The 24,726-nt window shown below is 41.5% G+C and overlaps 1 protein-coding gene across 1 annotated transcript in view; it reads left to right on the top strand.

Annotated features, from left to right (window-relative positions):
* Positions 1–20,464, top strand: part of myo10 (myosin X) — a 127,276-nt gene extending 106,812 nt beyond the window's left edge. Inside the window, exons 21-41 of the mRNA XM_063462149.1 lie at positions 113–227; positions 5,742–5,848; positions 5,950–6,168; positions 7,336–7,375; positions 7,765–8,724; positions 9,043–9,163; positions 9,376–9,619; positions 9,870–9,965; positions 12,220–12,313; positions 13,252–13,307; positions 13,707–13,849; positions 14,244–14,435; positions 14,519–14,676; positions 14,793–14,916; positions 15,065–15,362; positions 15,446–15,653; positions 16,319–16,455; positions 16,537–16,657; positions 16,811–17,287; positions 17,497–17,688; positions 17,792–20,464. Of these exons, the coding sequence (XP_063318219.1) occupies positions 113–227; positions 5,742–5,848; positions 5,950–6,168; positions 7,336–7,375; positions 7,765–8,724; positions 9,043–9,163; positions 9,376–9,619; positions 9,870–9,965; positions 12,220–12,313; positions 13,252–13,307; positions 13,707–13,849; positions 14,244–14,435; positions 14,519–14,676; positions 14,793–14,916; positions 15,065–15,362; positions 15,446–15,653; positions 16,319–16,455; positions 16,537–16,657; positions 16,811–17,287; positions 17,497–17,688; positions 17,792–17,902 (4,213 nt within the window). The 3' untranslated portion in view covers positions 17,903–20,464. The remainder of the gene's footprint in view (positions 1–112; positions 228–5,741; positions 5,849–5,949; positions 6,169–7,335; positions 7,376–7,764; positions 8,725–9,042; positions 9,164–9,375; positions 9,620–9,869; positions 9,966–12,219; positions 12,314–13,251; positions 13,308–13,706; positions 13,850–14,243; positions 14,436–14,518; positions 14,677–14,792; positions 14,917–15,064; positions 15,363–15,445; positions 15,654–16,318; positions 16,456–16,536; positions 16,658–16,810; positions 17,288–17,496; positions 17,689–17,791) is intronic.
* The last annotated feature ends 4,262 nt before the right edge of the window (positions 20,465–24,726 follow it).

Below are 24,726 nucleotides of genomic sequence, written 5' to 3'. Positions count from 1 at the left end.
GACCCCAAAACAGGTGCAGGGTCATTTCAGTTCTTCAAATACAAACATTAAAGAACAAAGCAATCATTAAAAATCATGCAAAAACCCTTCACCCCTGCTTTTACTTCTTCAGGTACAAGGTGCTGATGCGTGGTTTGTTGAATTCAGAAGACCCCAGAGGGTGCTGCGTCCAGCTGCTCTGCCAATATGACAGCAGCAGTGCAGAGTGGCAGCTGGGCAAGACCAAGGTGAGCAACACATTGCATTTGCTGTTGTGCTCATTAGTGCAGAGCATTCAGAAAGAGTGTAACCCAGGTTTTTCCCTGTTGCCACACTTTATAGATATTCATTAAATACATCACATCTGGGCAATTTTAGTTGTACAGGATAAGACTTGGTTGCTCGGTTAAAGTTAGAAATAGGTTTTGGTTAGCTTTAGCAAACATGCCAGTCTCTCTCCCCCTGCACACGGAGTGGAGCAGGCAGCAGTTATTTTAGAGGAAACGCTGGTAGCAGAGAGCACTTTAAACTCAGGACTGCACTTATTCAGGGTCCTGGTGGATTGGATAAACAGTGATACATGAAGAAGAACAGATTTCTCACATTTTCAGGAATATAGGGTTAAGTCATCATTGTTTCTTTTTTTAAGTTTTTTCTTCTTAAACTCCTGATAATTATGTCTCATTTGAGATCTCTGCATTTGTTTGGATCATTAAATAGAAGTCTCCAGGGAGGCTTTTGGCTCCTTATAGCCAAGAGTTGATCCAGATTCAGTCCAGATTATATTGTTGTCCAATAAGGTCCTTTTGAACACAAGTTTTGCTTAACCATAAAGCTTGCTGTTTAATGGTTTAGTTTAAACTTGGTCTTAAAAGATGAAAGTGTTTCTGAAAACGATACAGTTCCAAACTTCATTTATGTTTAAGGCTCTCCAATACAAATATAATTGGTTTTCACTCAGTCTTTACTTACAGGTTTGCATTCCCTTTCTGTCAGTAGTGAATTATATGCCTTCTGCTCAGTTCTCTGTGGCGTAATTGACTTTTTCCTGTCTGAGCTCCTGAATGTATCTGGCTCCATACCGGTTGTTCTGTATTCTCTTTGCTAACTTGGAATATGATTGGATGCAGACTGAACATCACCGGTGGGGGATGCCAATCCATTTTGGCTGCTCTGTGCTCCCCTCAAGGCTTAATTTGACTTCATACACCGTAGAAACTCAGCTCTATGAAACCATTGCAGACTGTGTGTGTGTGTGTGTGTGTGTGTGTGTGTGTGTGTGTGTGTGTGTGTGTGTGTGAGATTGAGGTCCAGAGCACCTGAAGCATAGAATCCAACAATTATTGGATCCAGTCTTCAGTCTAATGCTCCCTGCTTCCACTACACCGGATCAGGAAGAATATACCTACTGCCAGGGTGTGTGTGTGTGTGTGTGTGTCTGTGTTTTGAGGGGAAATGACAGATGGGGGATACAGATCGCTAATCACAGCATGACCGTGTGATGCTGCAGGAGGTGACAGCAGTGAAGGATAAGTGTGGTCGTGGGTGGACAGACGAACGGATGAGTGGTCATTAGTATGTGTATCAGTGTCCATCCAGGACCAACGATGGCACAGGAAACTGAATTGTGAATACCCCGTGAGAGCGGTGAGGTGGAACAAGTGTGTCTTTGGTTGAATATTTAATGGATCCCTCCACTACATGTAGCCCATTTAAAAACCTATTTTCATGTTAATGACAGTTTTCAACACTCTATTCATTATTTTCAAGTAAAATTAGCTATTTAGCTAAAAATAAAATAAAATACTCACTGAGGATAACAAATGTTATTACAGTCACAGGAATAACAATACACTTAAAATTGTTAAGTGGACCGGTGCTTCTATGGAGCCTTTCTATGACTACAGGTGTCAGTACACCCATATATATTTAATCTGCTTTCATTTGCATCAGAGCAGATGAGATGGATTCACGATACATATATAGCACAAAAGAGCTGCTGGGTTGATGAACTTCTGTGGTCTTTTCCACCTTTCCACGTGTAGCAGTCCACCTCCTGGTATCTCGTCCACACAATTTGAGACTGTGCTGATGCAGCAAACCTTCTTATGACAGCACATATAGATGAGCCGTCCTGGAGGAGCTGGATTACCCGTTCAACCTGAGTGGGCTGCAGATACCGTCTCGCTTTACCAGCAGTGACAAGGACACAAAAAACAAAAATAGAGAGAATCAGTCAGGAGGGATGAGCACAGTGGTGTGTAGCCATCGCCTGTCAAGCCAGTCGCTTTGTGGGGTTTTCTTGTTGTTGCCTCTCCAGTGCACCTGTTATCATTTTCATTTGCATCAAAGCAGATGAAATGGATTCATAATGGTTTATGCTTCAGAACAACAACATTTAGATTACCCAAAAGATTATTGGAGATTATTTAGTCATCAAAAATATCCATTATATTACAATATATGTACAATCTACTATAAATAGCAGTGGTTGCTTTATTTCATATACTTTTTACTAACATATTTGTAACAGATTTTAAAAGACTGAGAGAAACATGTTTTGTTTTTTTGTTTCTCTTTTCTTTTGGGTGTCTGCCACCTTTTACCAGATTTACACAGCTGTTCGTGACTCATCGCATACTTATTGGTTGGAAGACCTTTTTTGAAATCTCCTATAAAACATTCAGCCTGAATGGCCTCTGTAGACCTTCTAACCCTGAGACCATACTCTCCACTGAACCACGGAGCCGTCCCTGCTGCTGTGACTGCCTGTAAACTGTTAAATCAATTCCATCTCCCTCAGAGGGATTTGTCCACTTTGTCCCGCTGCCTCTCGCAGTGAGATTTACATCGAGGAGGCCTGCAGCTCTTTTCATTCAGCACATGTCCAGACTATTGTCTTAGACTTATGTCTTGCTTTTTTACCGCCTTAAACTTAATTTCCTGGAAAAGATGTGGCTCTGCTTTCTTCTCCTGCTGCTTAGTTTTCTCCACGGGCCTGACCTGGGACGGTAAGCAGTGCTCCCCAAAGGCCCCAGCAGCAAGAATCAAAATGCGGCAAGGCTTAGCGAGGCCTTTGTTGCACTAATTAGCATAGTAATGATTAAAAAGGATTAGTCGCCCATTTTATTGGGATGCAAATGTGTGCACTTGTACACGAGGCTGCGCGTTCTGAGCATGTGCGGCTCATGTTGGAGGTTGTTTAATAAAAGGAGGGTGTGTCTTTTGTGTGGTCTGTATATTTGCGTGTTTTTCACTTGGAGCTTGTGTGGCATCATTTCTGTGTGGGCTTAGTTGTTTTATGTGAACATAGATCAGCGTGTGCACTGTAGAGATTCACAAAGAGCTGCTTTCTGCAGCTTATATGTGTGAATTTTGTATGAATGCCTGGATAGCAGCACTTCACAGGAAAATTTTAGATTTCTTTCTTTAGATTAAGTGTATATATTATTTTATATAAACACAGTGGAAAAACACATTCATGTTACATTGAATCTACTATGAAAGAAATAAGGGTAAACTAGATTTTAGTATTTAGTCCTACAGATTGGAAGTGACTTTAGTGACTTTCTCATTCAACAACTTAACTCTAACCCTTACCACCCAGATTCAGGCTCTGACTCTGAAGTATAAAATGTGACAGCTGATTTAGACTTCTCTGGTGAATCTTTGGATAGCCCATAAAGTAATCTACAATAGTTGACGACACCATAACCAACATTCGTGCTTTGGCATGGTGATTTATGTGTTAATTACCCCTTAGTTGTGTTCCGGTATTTTATATGCGGTGCAGACGATGATAGAAACAAATGAACTGCTGCGACTTTTTCCCTCCAGTTTTGCCACTTTTTTTTCTTTGTTCTTTTTTTTGCTTTTGTTTTTGTGTTGAAGGCAAACATTTTTGTCCATCCAGTTATTCCACTTCTCTGTGCATTTCCTCACAACCAGTTTTCCTCTAGGAGTCTGATGACATATGCAAGTCCTTATATTCAGGCGATTACTTTTATTCTCTTGCTGATGAATTCAAAAATTGTTCCAAAACAGTAGCCAGAAATGGATATAAGGAAGTCGACAGTACTGAGTATAGTTGCAGGCTGTACTGACACAACATGTAGTTACATTTCTAGGGATGTGCACATAAAGTTATGGCATAAGGTTTCAGAGGGGATCACAGTTGTACCTACCTCCTGTTTGGTCAGGTTTATCCCTCAGCTTATGATTGTTAATGCTCACCAGTGTTATAAAATGAGAGGATAAGGTTGCGATGTGTTCAGAAGTTGCTCTTTCTGCCATGTAGCACTCAGCAGGAGATTTAACTTTAGGGACTTCCACTTCTTCTTCTTTCAGCTGCTCCCTTATTAGCAAGGGTTCCAACAACAGTCCGCATCTTTGAGCTGGGATATTTTCATAGATATGCGTCTTTTATGTGTTCTATTAATATATAAATGTATTACTTAAAATACTCTCATTTAGGCAAGAGTGCCACCTGGGAAGAGAGTGCAAGAGACAACATGTCCACAAGCATGCTGTTAATGATGAAGCCCATTTTTCTGTTATTTTTAGCTGAGTAAATGTACTTGTTGGTACTCTTATTTTGCTATGAATATTTTTTGCATATCACATGAATATTAATCTGGTTCCAATCTGCTTCGATACTTAAAATTTTGTCTCTGGGGCTTTTCCAGCCTGAAAACTGAATTCCTGGAGAGACACCAGTGGTTTGTGTGCTTGTCTTTGTATTGCATGTGCACGTGTTCGGCATGTAATGGATGTTTCCCTGTTAATTAACCTGCTCATAAGTGACATCCACATCACCCTGACAAGTTTACATTTCCCCCCAAAAATCTCATTAGTGCCTCACTGCTGAGGATCCAACACTGTCACTCAGCCAACACACACACACCATATCAACAGGCAGTGTGTACTCCTGTACCCCCGTAGCACTGTGATATTTCCCCACCGTCACAGTCGCCTGAGACCGCGTCCCATATCTCATTTTCCTCCCTCCCTAATCGGATTAACCCCCGGCGGCCCTCGCTGGGCCCAGTTTCTCCATCAATGGACGACAGCTTGGTTCCTGGAGCAGGCAGCTGCACTAAGTGCCCGTAAGATCGGTCTTTTCATGGAGAGATGTAGCTGAAATCACTCGCTGCAGTAATCTGCAGTCTCTAGTAGCAGGAACAAAGGGAGAGGAGGATCTGGGTTTGATTTATGTCGGCCGCTTTGTTTGGCTCTGTTGTTCTTCTGTGAGCGACTGTCTGTTAAATGGTAATGTTATAGAAAAAGAAACGGCCTGCCTCTTTTTAATTCTGTTCACTTGTAAATCTTTTATTCATAATGTGTGGGTAATACAGTGTAAGTAATGGACAAACTATGTTAAGCTGCTGGGACTTGAACATTTTGTGGCTATTAGAGATGGGGCATTTTAATGTGACTTTTGCAAATGTACACCTTCATATTCTCACAAATATGCATTTTTTCCCTCTGAATATTAGCACTTCCTTGAACTATTTTACCCCAAAATTGTTTTGGTGTTGCACACTGTAAATATGACACGTTTAAACTCTGCTGTGTATTATGCAAACATGTCATGAGATGTTCTTTAACTCTTGAAGGTCAACGTGAACATGATTCTACCTGAAAAGTAAAACAAAATTAGAAGAGAAAGAAATGAGGAGCAGTTACATTATTGATTTTTCCCTTACTTCCCTTCAGTAACAATAATAAAATAACACTTTTTTTCTCTTTATCCTATCTATCAGGTCTTCCTTCGGGAGTCTCTGGAGCATCGCCTGGAGAAGCAGAGGGAGGTGGAGGTGCTGAAAGCAGCCATGATCATTCAGGCCTATGTCACAGGCTACATGGCCAGGTACAAAAAATGAATAAAAACATCATAAACCTCAATAGGATCAGTTTTAATCTTCATTGAAACCAAAATGCTCAATAACCCGGTCCTTGTCCTCCAAACAGGAAGCAGTACAAGAAGCTGCTGCGGTGTATTGTGGTCATCCAGAAGAACTACCGGGCTTTCTACTGGAGGAGGAAGTTCTTGCTCCTCCGCTGGGCAGCGCTCACCTTCCAGAAGTGTCTGCGAGGGCAGCTGGCTCGTCGGACCTACAGCCGGATGCTGGAGGAGAGGAGGAAGAAGGAGGAGGAGGAGCGCCGCAGGTGGATGGAGGAGATGGAGAGGTGGGCTACTCAGTTTATTCACTGTGTAGTACTGTAGCTACAGCCAAATCAAAGATTATTGTGCAAAAAGAAAGTAGGTTTTTGCAAATGACTGTTTTTTTTCTGTTTGTTTTTTTAAATTTTAAAAAAAGAAAAGAAATCTGGACTGAAAAATGTGTTTGAAAAATGTGTGCCCACTGTGGAAAATGTTCTTCTGGCACTGGTTTATTTCAGTCAGTTAGTGAGGAATTAACACAAGTCCATCATCTGGGCTGTATTCAGGACTTTCAAATATGATCATGAGTACAAATCAACTGCTTCCATTATTTCTAATGACATAAAAATACTACACATATATAATAAAAAAAATTCCTAATGCCAGTGTATAATACTGGAGGAGAAACTGAGCATAGCTTTAGTTCTGGCAGACAACTAATTCCTTCTCAGCTGCAGTCATCAGATGAGTGGATCTCATCAGCAGCTAATTTACAAAGCTTATGTAGGACATGCTATTTAAGTAGCTTAGCTTGGCTACAGCTGCTGTGCATCTGCAAGCTGCTTTGCAACCACCTGAGCTCCTCTTTTAGAGACTACCTCACTGAATGAAACTCACATTTGTTTTCACTGATGGTCATGCTGCTGCTCCCCATCTTATGCTCACTACATATGCATGTGTAAGGACAACTATGTAAATTGCTACAGATGTACGCAGTGCTCTTATGACGGTAGTCATTCTGACCATTCATGGGCGGGAGATGTCATCAGGCTTAAAAAACAGCATGTAATTTGTCTGTAAGAATAGAATGTAAATCCCTCAAATCCCACAATCAAGACTGAGTCATGACCTCCATATCCTCAGTGGTGCCTTTGACCTTGAAGGGGCCACAGCTCAGTTTATACTGCAGATTGATTGCTTTATAATCACTGCTGCTGTCACAATTTAGTAGTGAACCATTGAGTTTGTATAAACATCCTTATTGGAATATATCTGTAGCTTGCATTATGTTTTCCAAAAAAGGTTTCACAGTGTGGTGCAACATTTGTATTTTTGTTGTTTCGATAGATGGTAAACTGCATACTGAATGGGTTTCTGATATTTTAATCTCACAGTGAGACAGGAAATGCAGTTACATCGTATCTCCTACTGTGTGTTCGTTCAGCTGATGTCTGTGTGCTTGTGCCCTGCAGGGAGAGACAGAGGCTGGAGGCCGAGAGACTCACCAGAGAGGTATGATAAAACTGATTTAAGTGGAAAACGGTGTATAACTTTTATTGGCTGTTTCCCAAGCAGCCCACTCTCTACAGGCATATCTGATCGGTAAAGAACACAGAGAACACAATTATGTTTTCTATTATGTTACACAGGCTTCTGCTTATTGTAGCAGGCTTCAGTTTATTGTACTGGGCAGTGAAGAAGTGTTAAAAAACACAGCTTGTATCCTCTCAGGTATTTGTCGTGTATAATTTGCTTATAAAAGTTGGCCCTCTCTCAGTAAACTAAGATTACTTCAGTGTTTGTTTTCTGTAAATCAACTTGTTTTGGGTATTTTGTATAAATTAATGTTGATATCTTGGGAGAAAAAAGTTATGACTGCAGTCTCATGTTTGTGGTTTCAGGCTGAGGAAGCCAGAACACTGGAGGAGCTGCGTCGTGCTGAGGAGCTGGCCTCTCTGGTTTTGACAGAGTCTCAAAATGCAGCAGCAGCTGCAGCATCACCAGACGCCCTGGAGGAGCTGGAGTCAGCAGAAACCTTTGTGGAGGCATCAGAAGAGGAAGAGGAGGCAATACGTCCGCACGAGGCATCACAAGTGGAGGAAATTCTTCGACTAGAGCGGGAGATCCAGGTGCTGCAGAGACAGAAGGAGCGCCAGGAGCTCTCTTTGACTGAAGCCTCGCTGAACCGCCTGCAGCGGCTTCGCGATCAGGAGCTCCGGCGGCTGGAGGATGAAGCCTGTAAGGCAGCGCAGCAGTTCCTGGACTCCCTGAACTTTGATGAGATTGACGAGTGTGTGAGGAACATTGAGAGCTCCTTGGGCGTGGGTGAAGAAGATGAGAAGAAGGAGGATGGCCAGAGGAGGGGTAACGAGGAAGAAGAGGTTGATGAAGGGTTCGGTGCTGATGATGATGCCTTCAAAGACTCACCAAACCCGAGCGAGCACGGCCACTCGGACGGCCAGCGGACGAGCGGTATCCGAACGAGCGATGACTCGTCCGAAGAAGACCCGTACGCCAACGATGCTGTGATTCCGTCACTGCCACCGACCACTGTGCTTCACCACTCTTTGCCAGTGATGCCTTCGGCCTGCCACAGCGCATCATCCAGCGGGGATTCGGCTTACTGCCACCCACAGGCTTCGTCTGAGGCTCAATCTGATGAGCTGGTAGAGCTCATACCTCCAGATGAGGATTCAGACTACGATCAGGATGACTACGATGAAGGTGCCATTGTGTCTAGTGGCAGCATGGCTTTCTCCAACCCTCGCAGTGGACAGTGGTCTCCGGATTACCGCGGATCTGTTGGCACCTACAACAGCTCAGGGGCTTACCGCTTTAGCTCAGAGGGGGCTCAGTCCTCGGTAAGCTGAATCCTTGTTTAACTTCTGTTTTCAATGACAGGGAGAAAATTTCATGCCCGATTTTCTACTAAAACTTAGCTGCTCTAACTCCAAAGTAGTGTAGTCTTTGAAGTTAGCAAAAAATACGCAGGCTTCAAAAAAGGATCCAGTGAGAGAGATCAATTAAATGCCATGACTTTAGCCATTTTACAACTCACAGGTGCAAAGAGCACCACATTGTACCTTTCCCTGTTATTATAAAACATTTTGTTGAAATAATATGCAAACTAAGGTCTTGCATGTCTTGTTTAATTTCAAATTTTTGTTGATTTGCTCCAGTTTGAGGACAGCGAGGACGACTTTGAGAGGTTCGACACAGACGATGAGTTGTCTTATCGCCGGGACTCTGTCTACAGCTGTGTCACACTGCCGTACTTCCACAGCTTCCTCTACATCAAAGGTTATTATTTTCTTATAGAACATACTCTTCTTTTCATAAACCCCAACAGGTGACAGTTAAGTGCATCATCTATACGGCTTTAGGACGTATTTTGGTGAAAAAGCATTGAAAAAGCATCCGTGTTACCTTCTAAGAGACAAAGAGCAAGATTCTCCCCTCCAGGCGACGTAATGATGGTGGAGCATTTGAAATCTCATATTTTTCTTCTCTAGGTGGTCTGATGAACACGTGGAAGCGGCGTTGGTGTGTTCTGAAGGACGAGACTTTCCTGTGGTTCAGAACTAAGCAGGAGGCTCTGAAGCAGGGCTGGCTGCACAAGAAGGGCGGGGGCTCGTCCACGCTCTCCCGACGCAACTGGAAGCGGCGCTGGTTCGTGCTGCGTCAGAGCAAACTCATGTACTTTGAGAACGACGGAGAGGAGAAGATGAAGGGGGTGCTGGACATGCACAACGCCAAGTAAGGACAAGAGAACATAACTTTGAGGGTTGTTGTTTTTGCATGACGATACACTTTCATTTACAGTAACAACAGAAAAGCTGTCAGTTAATCATTTACATGTAAAATATTCAAGAAAGATATGATTGTGTTATTGAAGAGAGATAAAAACTCAGACCTCTGAAGGATTCATGGTGAAATGGTTGGGGAAGGAGCTTTGTATATTCAGGGAACCTCAGTCATTATTTTTCCCTTTTTTTTTGACCTGTAGAGAAATCATTGATAACACCGGTAAGGAGAATGGAATCGACATAGTGATGCCAGAGAGAACTTATCATCTGATTGCCGAGTCTGCTGAGGATGCAAGGTGAGCTGTGTGTTTGTCTTTGATGTATTGTACTTATCTTTTCACAATAACCAAAGAAATTAATTGTGATTTGATCTGTAAAGGACCTTTCATGCAAGCATGGAGTCAAAATGACCGAAATAACAAGTAAAAACTAGAATTCAGTAGTAAGTTAGCTTCAGTGACACCACTAACTTCGATTGCCTGGTCTATTTAATTACACTGTCAGAATTAATTACATGGTCTTGTCCATTAATAGAAATATGCATTATATGAGTAGAAATATCTCAGAGTCATTTTTCAGAATAAAAGTGCAATGATTCAAAATGTCTTCAACTATTTAAAGGTTTAGCTTCTTTTGAGGAGTATCTTTAGCAACTTCTAACAGCTAACGGTAGCTATGTGTTAATAACCTACTCAAGTCTTGGTCTTATAGGCTTAGAGAATAGCTTGTGATAACCAAGAGTCGTGCAGTATTCTACAACTGGCTAATGAGTGGTTGCTGAAGCATTAAATGATAGCAAAGAGGGATATGGTGTGACACCAAAAACCTCCTTATGATTGCTTTGGTCAATGGCAGGTTGTCGCGGTCCCCCGTAGTTTGCATAGAAGATGCCGAGTTGTACACACTTGCAAACTTTTCACCAAGAGGTAGTGAAACTGAAAAATGCAAGGCCTACTGGATGTGGAAAACATTTGCCTTACATGCTGATTGCAGCAGTAAGTCAAACGTTGGAGGAAAGCCTTCTCTTTATCTGGTTTACTTCACACTTTTTGAAAAGTGTTTGCAAGCTGGTTTCTTCCATACAAAGCAGTGATGACTGCATCATTTTGGTAGAAACCAAGTCACAGCAACACTCGCTTTGTGACCGATTCCACCCTGCAACCGCCAAAAACCATGACCAGCTTTTCATGGAAACCACAGCTCTCTTGTGTTATTCATAATTTCTAGTACCTGCTAGCAAGTAGAATTGACAAGAAGGCATCTTTACACATTACAGGGTAAATGGAGAGCCATGCATCGTTTCTCTCTGGTGGGCAGGATTTAATGTGCTCTATAATCTTTTTCATATAATGACAGTAGTGATTAATAGTCACATCGTTATTACACTCCTAATGCTGCACTCCCAGTCCTCCCACTTGTTTCTTCTCTCCTGATCCTATTATTTCTTCAACTGGCATGAACCTGCTCACAGTCTGTCGAAAACTGTATAATAAACAGGAGGTATTGTTGCTATAGGTCAATGTGACAGTTGCCTCTGGCAACACATTGATTTCCTCTCAGACAGTCTACTTCCGCTGTGGCTCAAAAGGGCAACAAGCACTCTGTCTGTCTGAATCTGGGACATAATTATGTTTGCTCTGTCACATTGTGGGGATTTGACCTCCTTTAAGGGAGAAAAATACAAAAGGACAAATCTTAGTTTGAGGTCACAGGACATGAGTGCTAGTTAATGCAATGTACTCTGAAGTGATGAAAACATGGCTGTGGGTGTGTGATAGGAGCAGGTTTGTAAAACCAGACACTCTCTCAGTGTGAGCCAACATCAGCTCCATATGTCTGAGACACAATCAGACTGAACCCAGAATTGTTTTGGATTTTACACACATATAAAACTTATGGATGTACAATTTATATTAAAAGGTACACACATGCAGGTTCACACTAATAATTGCATTCATGATAAAAGTATGGCTAAAAATTTCCTTTCATTTTATTTTTCATTTTTAGTTGTTCTCACTTTGAAGTAGTTTAGTGTTGAGTAAGATTCAGTTTCAAATAAATTTTTGGACGCAGGAGGACGGGAGATGCTTGTGTCTAACTGACCGGCCTGTATGGTTATATGTCCACTGTTAAAGCTGAGTTACTCTTTATTCCATGGTGATGATGATGATGCCACCCGTTTGACCGGCTGCCCTCTGGTCGGTGCCTCAGATCAATCAGGTCCCGCACATCCAGACTCACAAACAGTTTCTTCCCCTGGGCCATTTGGACTGCTAACAAACACTATCCCCACGCCCCAACCCTGCCCACCCAACTCTCCAATCTGAGCCATGGCCTGAGTAACCCTCATCACTCAGGTCATTTACACACGGAGTCTATTCAGTTGTTTTTGTTGTTTTTTTTTTTTTTGCATTAGAAATATATTCTATATTTCTCTTGATTATGTATTTTTCACCTGTTTGCTATTTATTCCTGCTTTCTACTATTTATATTGTGTCCTGATAATAAAGGGCTATTCTATTCTCTATTCTATGATCTCTTTGTTTACAGTCAGTGGTTCAGCGTGCTGAGTCAGGTCCACGGCTCCACAGAGCAGGAGATCAGAGAAATGCACGATGAGCAGGCCAATCCCCAGAATGCTGTGGTGAGTACTGTGAGGAAACAAAGCACTCTGGGAGATGGAGTTCTAATAACATTTCTGAAGCTTTATATATGCTGAGCTTTGTGTTTATAGAAACATTAATGTCTTCAAAATGCGGCCGTTTAATGTCGTCCTGACAGCAGAATGTTCGGCACTTTGCTTTAACAGATTTTCCATAACACAAACGTTCTTCACACACCGAGGAGAGGACGTTAGCCTTTAATATATGTTCCTCCATTTCCTTATTCATGCCTCACCTCTTAGTAGCATTTTTGCCTCCTTTAAATTCCAGCTGCAATAAAAACATAGTTAATATATGCATGTATAGCTCTGGGTTTCCCCACAATGGATAGCAATGGCCATTTAATAAATAATAAGAGATACTGTGTACTTTATGACAAGAGATGACATGGTAATAATCAGCTGCCTCTCCAGTCAGCTCGCAAGGCAAACTGGTTAGAGTGGAAGTTCTCAGCAGATTTCCAGAGCAGAACAAGCTCCAAGTTCAGCTGCAGGCAAAAGCTGTGGAGTTGGAGTTTGTCTGCTGGTGTGACAAGAAGCTCACAGAAAAGCAGCTGAATTATACTGAGGATCGCTATGGATGGCACCTGGTGGAAAAACTGAAAATTAGAAAAAAAGCCCCAAAATCTGTCACTGACCCTTTCATTCAGCATCCATGCTACCCTAACCCCAACCCTCTTTTGTTCTCCTCTTTATTTTTTTAAATTTTAAATTTTGTTGTAATGCTTTGTTTTGAAGTAACAGGACACAGATGTGCTGAAAATGCCACATGCTTTTTCAGTGTTGCACCTGTGAGTGAAGGCATTGCTGCTTGTGTGTGAGATAATTGGTTTCCACGGTGCAGGCGAAGGTCAAACTCATTATCCACACCCTGAAAACTGTTTGTGAACCTCCCTCCATCTCTCTGTGTGTCTCCTCAGGGAACGCTGGATGTGGGGATGATTGATTCAGTGTGTGCTTCAGATAATCCAGAGAGGTGAGGACCTACATCAAACCATCAAACATCACATCATATATATATGGATTTTCTTTGACAAAGACTAAAGCAAAGAAACCAGAAGGTGTCGGAAAAAAGCCATCAGAGTGAAGCCCGTTTGGTTTCAGCACCTCAGCAGCTGCATTTCTTCACATGGGGAACATTTTAGATCAGTACATTCTGGTCCTGTATTTCTTCTGTTGTGTCCTGTAACCTATATGTGACAAATATATAATTCATGCTATTTTATGTCAGTAGCTTTAATTCTTCTTAGTCGTCTAGTTCAAAATTAAAAGTTTAGTTCATATCTCTTAATCCAAGAAGTGCACCCAAGAGCTATTACGGTGTTAGACTATTGATCTCCTTTCTGACGTCTTATTAATTTCTGAACTGCGACAGGCCGAACTCCTTCGTTATGATCACTGCGAACCGAGTGCTGCACTGCAATGCTGACACGCCTGAGGAGATGCACCACTGGATCACTCTGCTGCAGCGCTCCAAAGGAGACACCCGAGTCGATGGACAGGAGTTCATCATCCGAGGTGACAAATGATTCGTTTATCGTGGCCGTTTTTTACTTTTTTAATTTGTGTTTAAAATTTTTAACTACAGGTTAAAAGTTACAGGTTAGGAAATCAGATTTTAAATAAAAGAATATTTAAAATTTCCCCTGTCATATCTACAGCTCCAGTGGTGGGTGCTCATATAAATGTTATAATTCAAGTAATCAAATCTGTGTATGTAGAAGCTATAAGGCAAAAGCTTCAAACGCTCAGTTTTAAGCAGGTTTGATTTTCTCTGTTATTAAAGAAAACCGTAATAAAGCTCTTTCACAGAGAATATGCTTGACTTTTCTGCATTTTTATAGTTTTGAAAAGTTCAGAGGAAACCAGATAATACAAAAAGTTATTTGATAAAGTAATTATTTCCCACCAGGCTGGCTGCACAAAGAGATGAAGAACAGCACCAAAGCTTCACTGAAGCTGAAGAAGCGCTGGTTCCTGCTTACCCACAATTCCCTGGACTACTATAAGAGCTCAGAGCGTAATGCCCTCAAGCTGGGAACGCTGGTGCTGAACAGCCTCTGCTCAGTGGTTCAGCCAGATGAGAAGGTCTTCAAAGAGACTGGTAAGAGAAGAAAATGGCAAGAACTGCCAACTCATTCTCTACCCAGTAGCTTCAATTTCTCTCCGCCCCTCTTGTCGTGTCAGGATACTGGAACGTGATCGTGTACGGCCGTAAACACTCATACCGTCTCTACTGCAAGCTGCTGACTGAAGCCACACGCTGGGCCAACTCCGTCCAAAATGTCATAGATACCAAAGCACCCATCGACACACCCACCCAGCAGCTCATCCAGGACATCAAGGTAGGAAACTCTGAAAGTGCAAAAATGGATGTCAGTGGTCATTTTAATTCTTTCCTTCCAGTAAAGCCTCAGATAATCAGCACTGCACTAAACCCAAGCTCCTCTTCTCTTTGCAGGAGAACTGTCTGAACTTGGAGGTCGTTGAGCAGATCTACAAGAGGAACCCAATCCTTCGCTACAGTCATCACCCTCTGCATTCCCCGCTGCTGCCACTGCCCTACGGGGACATTCATCTCACCAGTGAGTACCACTGAGACAGAATAGGATTAAATTGGGATTGACAATCTAACTTAGTACTAATGTCTTTAACGTATCTAATTTTATCGTTTTAGTTAAGATATTAATGTACCATATGTACTGATATAATCACAACTTCTTCCCTGCTCAGCTCCAAGAAGCAGAAGCTACACAACCCTGCAGGATGAAGCCCTCAAGGTGTTCAGCTCGCTGCAGCATCTGGAGGGCGTGGCTGACCCCGTGCCCATCATTCAGGGCATCCTGCAGACGGGCCAGGAGCTCAAACCACTGCGAGATGAGCTCTACTGCCAGCTCATCAAGCAGACCACACGGCCGCCCCAGCCCGGCAGCCCTGGGAACCTGTGCAACTGGAAGATCCTCGCCTGCATGTCCTGCACATTCGTCCCGACAAGGAGCATCCTTAGATACCTCAAGTTCCACCTGAAGAGGTGAGCACTAGGGTGCCACATGTGTTTATAGATAAGTTACTTTTATTCTCTCAAGCTGACTATTTCCAAATTGCTCTCTGCAGGACTCGCGAGCTGTTTCCCGGCTCTGAGATGGATCGTTATGCTGCCTTCGCCGCTGACTCATTGAGGAAGACTCGAGCCAGAGAGAACGTGCCGTCTCAGGAGGAGATCCGCTGCATCGTGGCCCGACAGGACATGAGCACCACCGTTCACTGCCACGGAGGAGGGTCCTGCAAGATAACCATCAACTCGCACACCACCGCAGGAGAGGTAGGTTTGTGGAAAACGGGGTTATGTGCCAAAGCACACAGATAAATAGTGTACTTTTTACTCAGCTCTAGTTTTTATGATTTAAGCACAGTATAAAAGATATGTTTGTACCAACAGATCAAACAACCCAACAGTAAATACAGAGCTGAAATGATTATCAATCATCTATTTTAATTGAAAATGAATTGACAGCTGTTTTAAAAATGACTTTGTATTGTAACAGCCTGAGCTTCTTATCTTCTTCTCTTCTGTTTTTTTCCATACCATTTTCCTTATTTGTTATTCAATAGGTTAATTAATTAACAATTAATTAATTCATCAGTTACAGCAATAAAATCCTGCTTTTATTCAGCTCTTTTGGCCTAGAGCCTGTGTAAGCATCCAGGCTTAAATGCTCATACACTGACATGCTTGCTGGAGTTTATTATTTTCTGATGCTGCAGAAAATATCAGAATCTGGATAATATGATGAGCTAAGACCCTGTTAAAAGGACATTTTAAATATTTTATAGTTATAGAAATTGTACTTTCCACCTTTATTGAATGGCAGTCCCAAATGTCTAGAATTTAGACAAGAATTCATGCTTTTTTTCTTTTTTTTAATCTCATCTACAGTTTTAAAACCAGTCGCATGTGTCCCTGTTGTATCTCATCGTGTATGTCAGGTGGTGGAGAAACTGATCCGCGGTCTGGCCATGGAGGACAGCAGGAATATGTTTGCCCTGTTTGAACACAACGACACCACAGAGAAAGCCATCGAGAGCCGCACTGTTGTGGCTGACGTGCTCGCCAAGTTTGAAAAGTAAGCCCCACCATGTTTGATTCTGAAGCAAATGTTTTTGTCTTCTGGCCAATGCTAACACAATCACTTTGTGGTCTGCAGGCTTTCAGCAAGCCCAGATGAAAGCAGCACTGGATGGAAGTTTTACTTCAAACTCTACTGCTTCTTAGACACGGACAACGTTCCCAAAGACAGCGTGGAGTTTGCTTTTATGTTCGAACAGGTCAGACTCGTGGCTCATTGTCTGGGGATGGGACTAGAAGACTTTTGTAGCTGATTCTGACTGAATTTGGAAAGATTTTTTGTGGAAATTAAAAAAGAAAAAATGCTTAGATCTTATAGTTCTAACTATAATTTTCTCTGTGTTCCCTCAAAGGCCCATGAAGCTGTGATTCGTGGTCAATATCCGGCCCCTGAGGAGACTCTTCAGTTTCTGGCTGCTCTGAGACTTCAGTACCTTCTGGGTGATCACAACTCCCAGTCCACCATCCCTGAAATGTCCCAGGTGTTCCCCATGTCTCGACTGCGGGCCCGGGTGCAGAACTCGGCCAAGACATTCGCTCCGGGGACCGGCTCGGTGGCCGACCGCTCAGGCACGGCGGAGAGGAAACGCTCGAGTTTCCTGGAGGGGACGCTGAGGCGGAGTTTCAGGAGCGGCTCGCTGAGTCGGCAGAAGCTTGAAGAGGAGAACAGCCTGGAGGCCTGGATGAGGGAGGAGGCGGCGGCCGTGAGAACCAGCGTGATGGACAAGTGGAAGAAGCTGCAGGGGATGAACCAGGAACAGGCAATGGTCAAATACATGGCGCTGGTGAAGGAGTGGCAGGGATACGGATCCACTTTGTTCAACGTCGAGGTGAGAAGAGAAATCACTTTTCTGTTTAAGCAAAAACTTTGTTCTCCATGATAAAGGATGGTTATGTTCCCATAAAGACAGCTACAGAGCCATAGGTGGGAAACATGGGATTGTTTGGTTGGTTTAAAGTCATCTATTGCCAGTTCTAAACAAAATTGATCTTAGAGGGAATGATAGGAGATTTTGATGTTCCATGCTTGCTGTTTCAGTGTCGGGATGGCATGTTCCCCTCCGAGCTCTGGTTGGGTGTGAGCCGGGAGGCCATATCAGTGTACAAGCGAGGGGAGCCGTGGCCTCTGGAGGTGTTCCCGTATGAACAGATACTCTCTTTCGGAGCTCCGTTATCCAACACCTACAAAATCACTGTTGAAGGCCGAGAGCTGGTGTTTGAAACCCAAATGGTGTGTATATCCTCACTCAGTCATAACTCCTGGTCTCCCCATAATTTCAATGCAGGTCATTAAATACAACACCAACATTTACTCCTCCTCCTCTCCTCTGCAGGTGATGGACATCGCCAAGCTGATGAAGGCCTACATCAGCATGATCGTCAAGAAGCGCTACAGCAACTGTCAGTCCGTCAGCAGCCACGGCAGCCACTGTAGCACCTGGTAAACTCCGCCCTTTCTCTGCCTCGTAGCCACATGCAGGAGTGCAGCAAGGGGGCCGAGCGTGGTGCCGGCCATGCATGGACGCCCATCCTCTGCACTCTGGAGAGAGCAGCTCGTACATTTAATGTCAGACTGACTCTGAATGCTGGAGAAAAAAAAGACAAAAAAACCCAATATGCTCTTAATGTAAACTAGCTCAACTTATCTTGAACTGGTTTCTTTTAGAAACGGTACACATCCACTCCTTATTCATCACGATAAAATGTAGGCACAGGGCTGTGGATAGTTCTGTAGCAAACATGGTGGAAAGTTATCCAGAAAACTCAAGAAAACAGAATGAAGTCCAAAAGTTGACTGAGAAAGCAACATGAGAATGCTTCTTGTTATCTAAATCAACAGATATTTGATAACAAGCAGGGACCAGACTTTAAAAGACTCAAACTGCGGGCAGCTTCTAATTGGGTTCCCTCAAAGCGTGCTAGCTGTCAGTGTTATTTTATTTTTTATTTAAGATCCTTTAGGGCTTAAGATCAATTGCTCCTATAAATTCCACAAGTTAATAACTCCTTTTTTTCAGAAAGTGATAAAATGCTTGAAGGACTATCATCCTTGTCACATTCCACCTCTGTTCAGCCAAAATAATATGAAGTTTTTGTTTTAAAGCTGGAAGTTGTGTACAATCTTCACTTTCTTAAATAAGCTAACAAGTGCACATTTTTGCCCCTCATTAAAGTAAAGGGGCCTTCTAGTTAAACTTCCCAAACTGACTAGAGAAAACAGAACAAAGGATCAGTTTAATCTGTTAATCCCAAGGCCAAAGTGTACCATGACAGACGTTCACCCCCAGACTCTGATTACAAACCACAGTCTCTTAGACCAAAGAAAACTAGGTGGTGGTTAAACACAATCATATTTTTATATTAGTCTTCATGAAGTCAGATGCAGCTTCTAAAAGGTGGATGTGTCTTGTTTTGAAAAGAAACAGTTAATTTTCTGTCTGATGGTAAACCTCTGTGGCCCTACAGGGACTGTTTTTGCAGAAGGGGTCGATTTCTCACAGAGGTTGGTAAGCGTGTGTGTGTGTGTGTGTCTGTGTGTGAGGAAGTATGTTATTAGAAAAAAAGTAGAGTGTCTACAGGCTGTCCGAATGTATAAAAAAATTAAAGGCAAAGAAGACGGAGGAAAAACAACTACAGCCTACAAGCCTTTTCCTCTGCTTTGAGAAACTCTGGGACTTGACCTTTTCCTGTTCACTGTAAATAAGATGCAACTGTACCTTTACGTTTGTGACTGATTGTTTTGCTTATGATACAAAGTGCCTGTTCCAACTGAAGCAGGATGATATCTAATCAGATTTAGCCTTTATTGGTGCCACACTCGTTCCTGTGTAGCCAGAATCTGAAAGGTGCTCCCACACACATTTCCCTTTAACTGCCGATGTATTTGTGCACTGCAAACTCTGACCAGCAATGGACGTCATTCAAGGCTTTTTAAATCTGTCAGTAGTGAGAAATGAAATGAATTGAGGCGTAATTTGTTTATAATATTAAAGATACTGATGTGAGGCAGCAGCCTGGATCATTGACTAATTGAACGTTTGCAAATATACGTCAGTCTTACTGACAATGTTGCGTTGACAATATTGGATATATACATGCAGTTGTTTTTATCTTTTTCTCCAAACCTTTTTTCTTTCTTTTTTTTTTTTTGCTGTTGGGAAAGAAAAAAAGCTATGTATAATAAAATATTTGCAGATGGGTAATTTGACGTCAGACAATCTTTTACGTCTCTTTCTGATCCATGTTGACATCTGCTGGCAACAAATGTGAACTGCAACACCGTCTTTCCCCTTAGAACAACCTGAACTTAAAATGTAAATTGGTTTTTTAAGGGGTTTTTGGGGGGTAGAAAAGAGGAAATATTGGAATATATTTTTTAAAAACGTGAAATAAGAAGGTGCAGATATTTTTTCTGTCTGCTGCCTGTCTACAAAAAGCACTTACAAATTCAAAAAAGCTATTACATGTATCCCCTAAAGCAGCTGAAACTACAATAGTGTAGACATTATGAGAATTAATCATTATATTTCAGTGTAATCTGTCACGATTTAGCTTGAATGGCTTGTTCAGTTGGATTGTTTGCAGTGTAACATTCCTAAAAACATTTCACTGGAGCTCCGCGGGCGGCAGATCCATCCAAAGATGCGTGTGCAGGTTTCCTCCACAGTGCCTTGTTGTATATGATGTACACTTTTTTTTTTCCATGTGTGGGTTCTTTTTTTGGTATATGTGCAATGATATATATACTTTAATCATGTGGCTGTACATTTTATATTGTAAGTCTTTGCCTTCTATTTTTTTCTCCTGAATCCTGATCAGATGGCAGTTTTCCCAAGCTAACAAATCTTGTATTTTTCTCTAAACAACTATCTGACAGTGGATCTTTGACACAATGTTTTTTTTATTTTGTTTTTCTTTTTTTTGGGGGGGGGGGGGGGGTTTCCTCCTAGCTGTAATTAGTGTTATGTGCTGAACTGATGAATCTAACAATAAATCGTTACACTTTTGGTCTCAAGTGACCGTTTCGTTTTTCCTGAATATTAAAGTTTAAGAAAGTTAATGTGACAACCAATGGCTAAAGCTGCTGGACACACATCCAAGAACCTAAAAAAGGCCACAAACAAATACACATCACCAACAGCAGCTACTTTTTTTCCCTTTCTACTTATCATCACCATGTATATATCTCACATCATCTAGTTGATCTCAAGGGTACTTCACTTCAGTAACCAGTTACGTAGCAATCACCATGATCCTATCTTTCAGGTCACTTCCTCTTACACTCAACTTCCACCACCTTGGTTCCTAATCTTGGTTGGGGGTGATGATGACATCTCACCCCTGACCTGTGGTCCTGGCTCCCCCTTGCCGTAGCATGTGTGTTGTACCTTGTCAATCTCTAGCTGTGAGAGCCAAATGTTGAATCGAACTTGCAACTTCCACTCCAAAGGCGTGTAGTCTTACCACTACGCTATCCAGCTGCTAGCTCGCTATATACGTATGTATCTATATATCTATATAGATAGAGAGATAAGATCAGTATTAAACACATACCTAACTAGAGCAATCTGGAACAGCGCTTTTGTTGCAGAAGTCAGTTAGTTGTGGTCATAGTTCTTCGGCATGTAGTTTGCACTGCAGAAGCATAAATGAAGTAAGATTTTTTTTAAGTGACAGGTAATTTAAAATGCAACATTTCTAACAGCTCAATATCAGCTAACACACAAAATGTTTGTGTAGTTTGTTACACAGCTAATTTTGCTAACTGTGGTAAAGTTTACAGCAATGCACTAAGTTGGAGTGGGGCAGAGCAGCTGTGCTGTTCATGGTCAATGTTAAGTTACTGCTTTTTAGTTTTAGTTTTACTTCAAGTACATTTCTGAGCTTGTACTTTTTCACTTTTACTGGAGTAAAGACCGCTATTATTTCAACACCAGTATCTGTACTTAAGTGAAGAATGTCTGATATTTCGCCACCTAGGTTTATTGATGTTACACTGTCTGATCAGTGTTCCCAAGGATGATGGCACATCTGTCCACACAATAATGTCACCAGCCCAGCTGTCATAAATAAAATTTCTGTGACAATATGCAGTAGTGTTCTTTGGTCTAGATGAGCAAAAATGATACCTTTGATCACTGGGGGTTTGACTTCATCTCTTGTAACGATGCCACACACATGGCATCCTGCAGCAGATACTCAAAACCAATATGACGTCAGGCAAATAACTCGCACAGCTTTGTATCTATAAATATTCTTTATACATTACATCCATGTTACAGTCAAAACAAATAGAAATACAACCAACAGCAAAAGTCACATTCAAGTCATTTCTGTGCTGCGCATTGCAACGCCGACACCCAGCCTCCTAAGGCACCAAAAAAAGTAAATGACTCGTAGGTCAAGAACAGATTACCCCATGGCCCAAACATCACAGGGCTCATGGAAGCTCAAAAGAATGGTTTACAGACAGGGAAAAACACAATTTCCAATAGCTATATTTATACTGGCACAAACCATCTGAGGATCAGTCCTTTGAGGCAAACACTGCCATGCTGAACAGATGTCACTTTGCCAGCTTATACCAGCACTGGAAATGTTATGAATGACAATGAAATTAAAAAAAGGGGGGAGCAGGGGGGGGGGGGGGGGGGATCACGTTATGGCCCCATGTCATAATTTAAATTGTGTTTATGTACATTAGGTGTCTGCCCCTTCATCCCTGGGTCCAACCATTTCTGCTTACCCATTATGTTGAGTTCTATGTGGCACCTGGTGATTGGACGGGAGACTGATGGTAGCTCCTTTAAATTAGAGACCTATTAGGCTGGCCTCTCTCCTCCTTCCTCCTAAGAATTGATAAGCATAGAAAGCCATTTCTAGAGTGGATAGAGATCTATTTATGTCTAAAAATTATCTTAGACATTTCCTCCAGGAAGCATAGGTGTGGGAAGCATTTTTCTTTTTCTTTGGCCTCGTGCACACCCTGATATTGTCTACATTAATAGATAAATAAATCTCTTCTTTCTGGAGTGCAATTCTGCCGTGGCACTCTTCAGTCCTTTAGATTGGAGAAAAATGCTTCTTTTCACTTTTTATGCTACACCCATGATTCTTCTAGGACTGTGTGTAACATAATGGGGGCTCATCCAGGATTTGGACCTCTTATACCCAAAGCAAGAATCACATCCTTGACCAGCATTAAATATTTGCTGGATCATTTTTTTAAATAAAAACTTCAAAATCATTTTGACATCAGGTTTTTGTGCTCATATGAAATGTGTCATAATTCCTGCATCCCTGTCTGTCAAATCCTTTTATCGGCATAAAACATAAAGCAGGACATCTGGTTGTACAGTTACAAAGCTCAGACACCCTGCTTGAAATTAAAAGCTATACATCATTCCTAAGTACAGCTCTGAACCTAGAACACCTTTGTGTTAGCAGTCCTGCAATGATGCATTAACAATATAGCACTTTTAAATGCTTCTTGATACACTGAACATTAGCATGCATGAATGCTAATTTTAATTCAGTTTATCTGCCAATACTAGCATGTTTTCGTAATAACAGTACATTGTAACACTGATTTTCAGCAGCTGACAGTGTGTCCAAAAATATCCGACCCAAGAAGAAGAAAAAGAAATAAAGAGAGGGTGATGCCTATATGGCTCCCATATTGGAAGACTTGCTTCTTGAAAAAAGTTCATAAAATTCACTTTGTCTTCAGTCTTATCAGCGCCTGGCAGTATACATGTAAGACTGACAAACATTTCCACACTAGAAATAGAATCATCTCTTTTCCCCTTCCATCCTTCTGGATGTTTAATGACTACAGCATCCTCGGGTTTTAGTATTAATTTTATACAAATTACAAACTGTAAGCCAACTAAGAAAATTACTGTCCCAGTTTAATCTGGGTCATCATCTCATCTTCTTTATATTTTTCTTTATATTTTGCTTCCAAGGAACCAGACTTCCTTATACTTGTAGGGTATTTGTAAGGTCTTTCAAAGTTTCTCTTTGAACATTGACTGCTTATTCACTATTTTCACTCTAGTTCTTGTACCAGAAGATTTTCAGAGGAATGTTGTTGTTGTGGAGCCATTTTACACTGACCTATGAATGATTAGAGCATTAGTAAGGCATCTAAGATACAATTTTAAATTGTAACTTTAGACACTTTGCAACTAGGAACCTCTCCCAAAACACATCATTTGTTGTTGATTTGTTGATAAAATAATGCCACAGAAAAAAATAGTATTAGTACAGATACTATTATAGTAATAGTATTTTTGCACTAATGAGGTGTTTCCCAAAGAGCTATTAGTTGATAATTTGGTCTATCTCAGCAATTTTTTTCTCAGCAAACTAAGAAAAATGGAGGACAAAAGAATAAGTTGCAGAAAAAAATCTATATACAGCAGACGAACAGTATCTGAAAGCCAAAAACAGGGAGAAAAGGCTGAGGAATGAAAATTACACAAGAACTGGACTGAAAGTCAGTGGCACCAGTTCTTTTTGAGTTTTAAATGTAAAATGTTTGTTTCAAATCATTCAGTATTTACAAGGGCGTCTATAGCCATCTGGAAATCATGGTGGAGGCCATGCCAACACCATCAGTCATGGACTGGCCTCCCCAGAGCCTTGACTTCAACATTATTGAAGCAATGTTGAATCATCAGAGTAAATGGAACAAAAAGACAGCCAACATCCAAAGAAGAACTTTGAATGGCTTTTCCAGAAGTCTGGAGAACTACTGCTGAATGCTCCTTAAAGAAATTACAAGAGGTAAGTAAGCTTGTCTAAGAAAGTTCTGGCTGTGTTGAAAAAGAAATGTCAAACAAATTATTGACTTTCAAGCTTGGTAGAATTGTAGAAAATATGTTTTGTTTTTGTTTTTTTGCCTTATATCCTGTATTTCCATCTATGTTTGCGCTTATTTTAATAAATCGCTACACTTATTTCACATTTTCCTAACAAAACCTAAAGAAATTAAGGGTGGCTTGAGACTATGACACCATACTGTCTATATGCCATATTAGAGCAGAGATATATGAGAGCGAGAGAGAGAGAGGATATTGGCTGTGTACAGTATTCCTCAACCTTGAACAGGCAACCCTGTGATCCTAAACCATGTCTGATGTTGTGCCTTAGATTTGTAACCTGGATAATCCCATCACTTCCTTCAATTCCACATGACATGAGTGCCGCACAACGGTTTAAAAGGAAAACTACAAAAAAAAAAAAAGATTTATGTGAGGGTGGC

The sequence above is a fragment of the Pelmatolapia mariae genome, linkage group LG18 (genome assembly GCF_036321145.2).
Source record: "Pelmatolapia mariae isolate MD_Pm_ZW linkage group LG18, Pm_UMD_F_2, whole genome shotgun sequence".
In the NCBI taxonomy this organism is placed as follows: domain Eukaryota; kingdom Metazoa; phylum Chordata; class Actinopteri; order Cichliformes; family Cichlidae; genus Pelmatolapia; species Pelmatolapia mariae.
The sequence above is the reverse complement of the archived record's forward strand: the minus strand, read 5'-3'. Positions and strand labels throughout refer to the sequence as shown.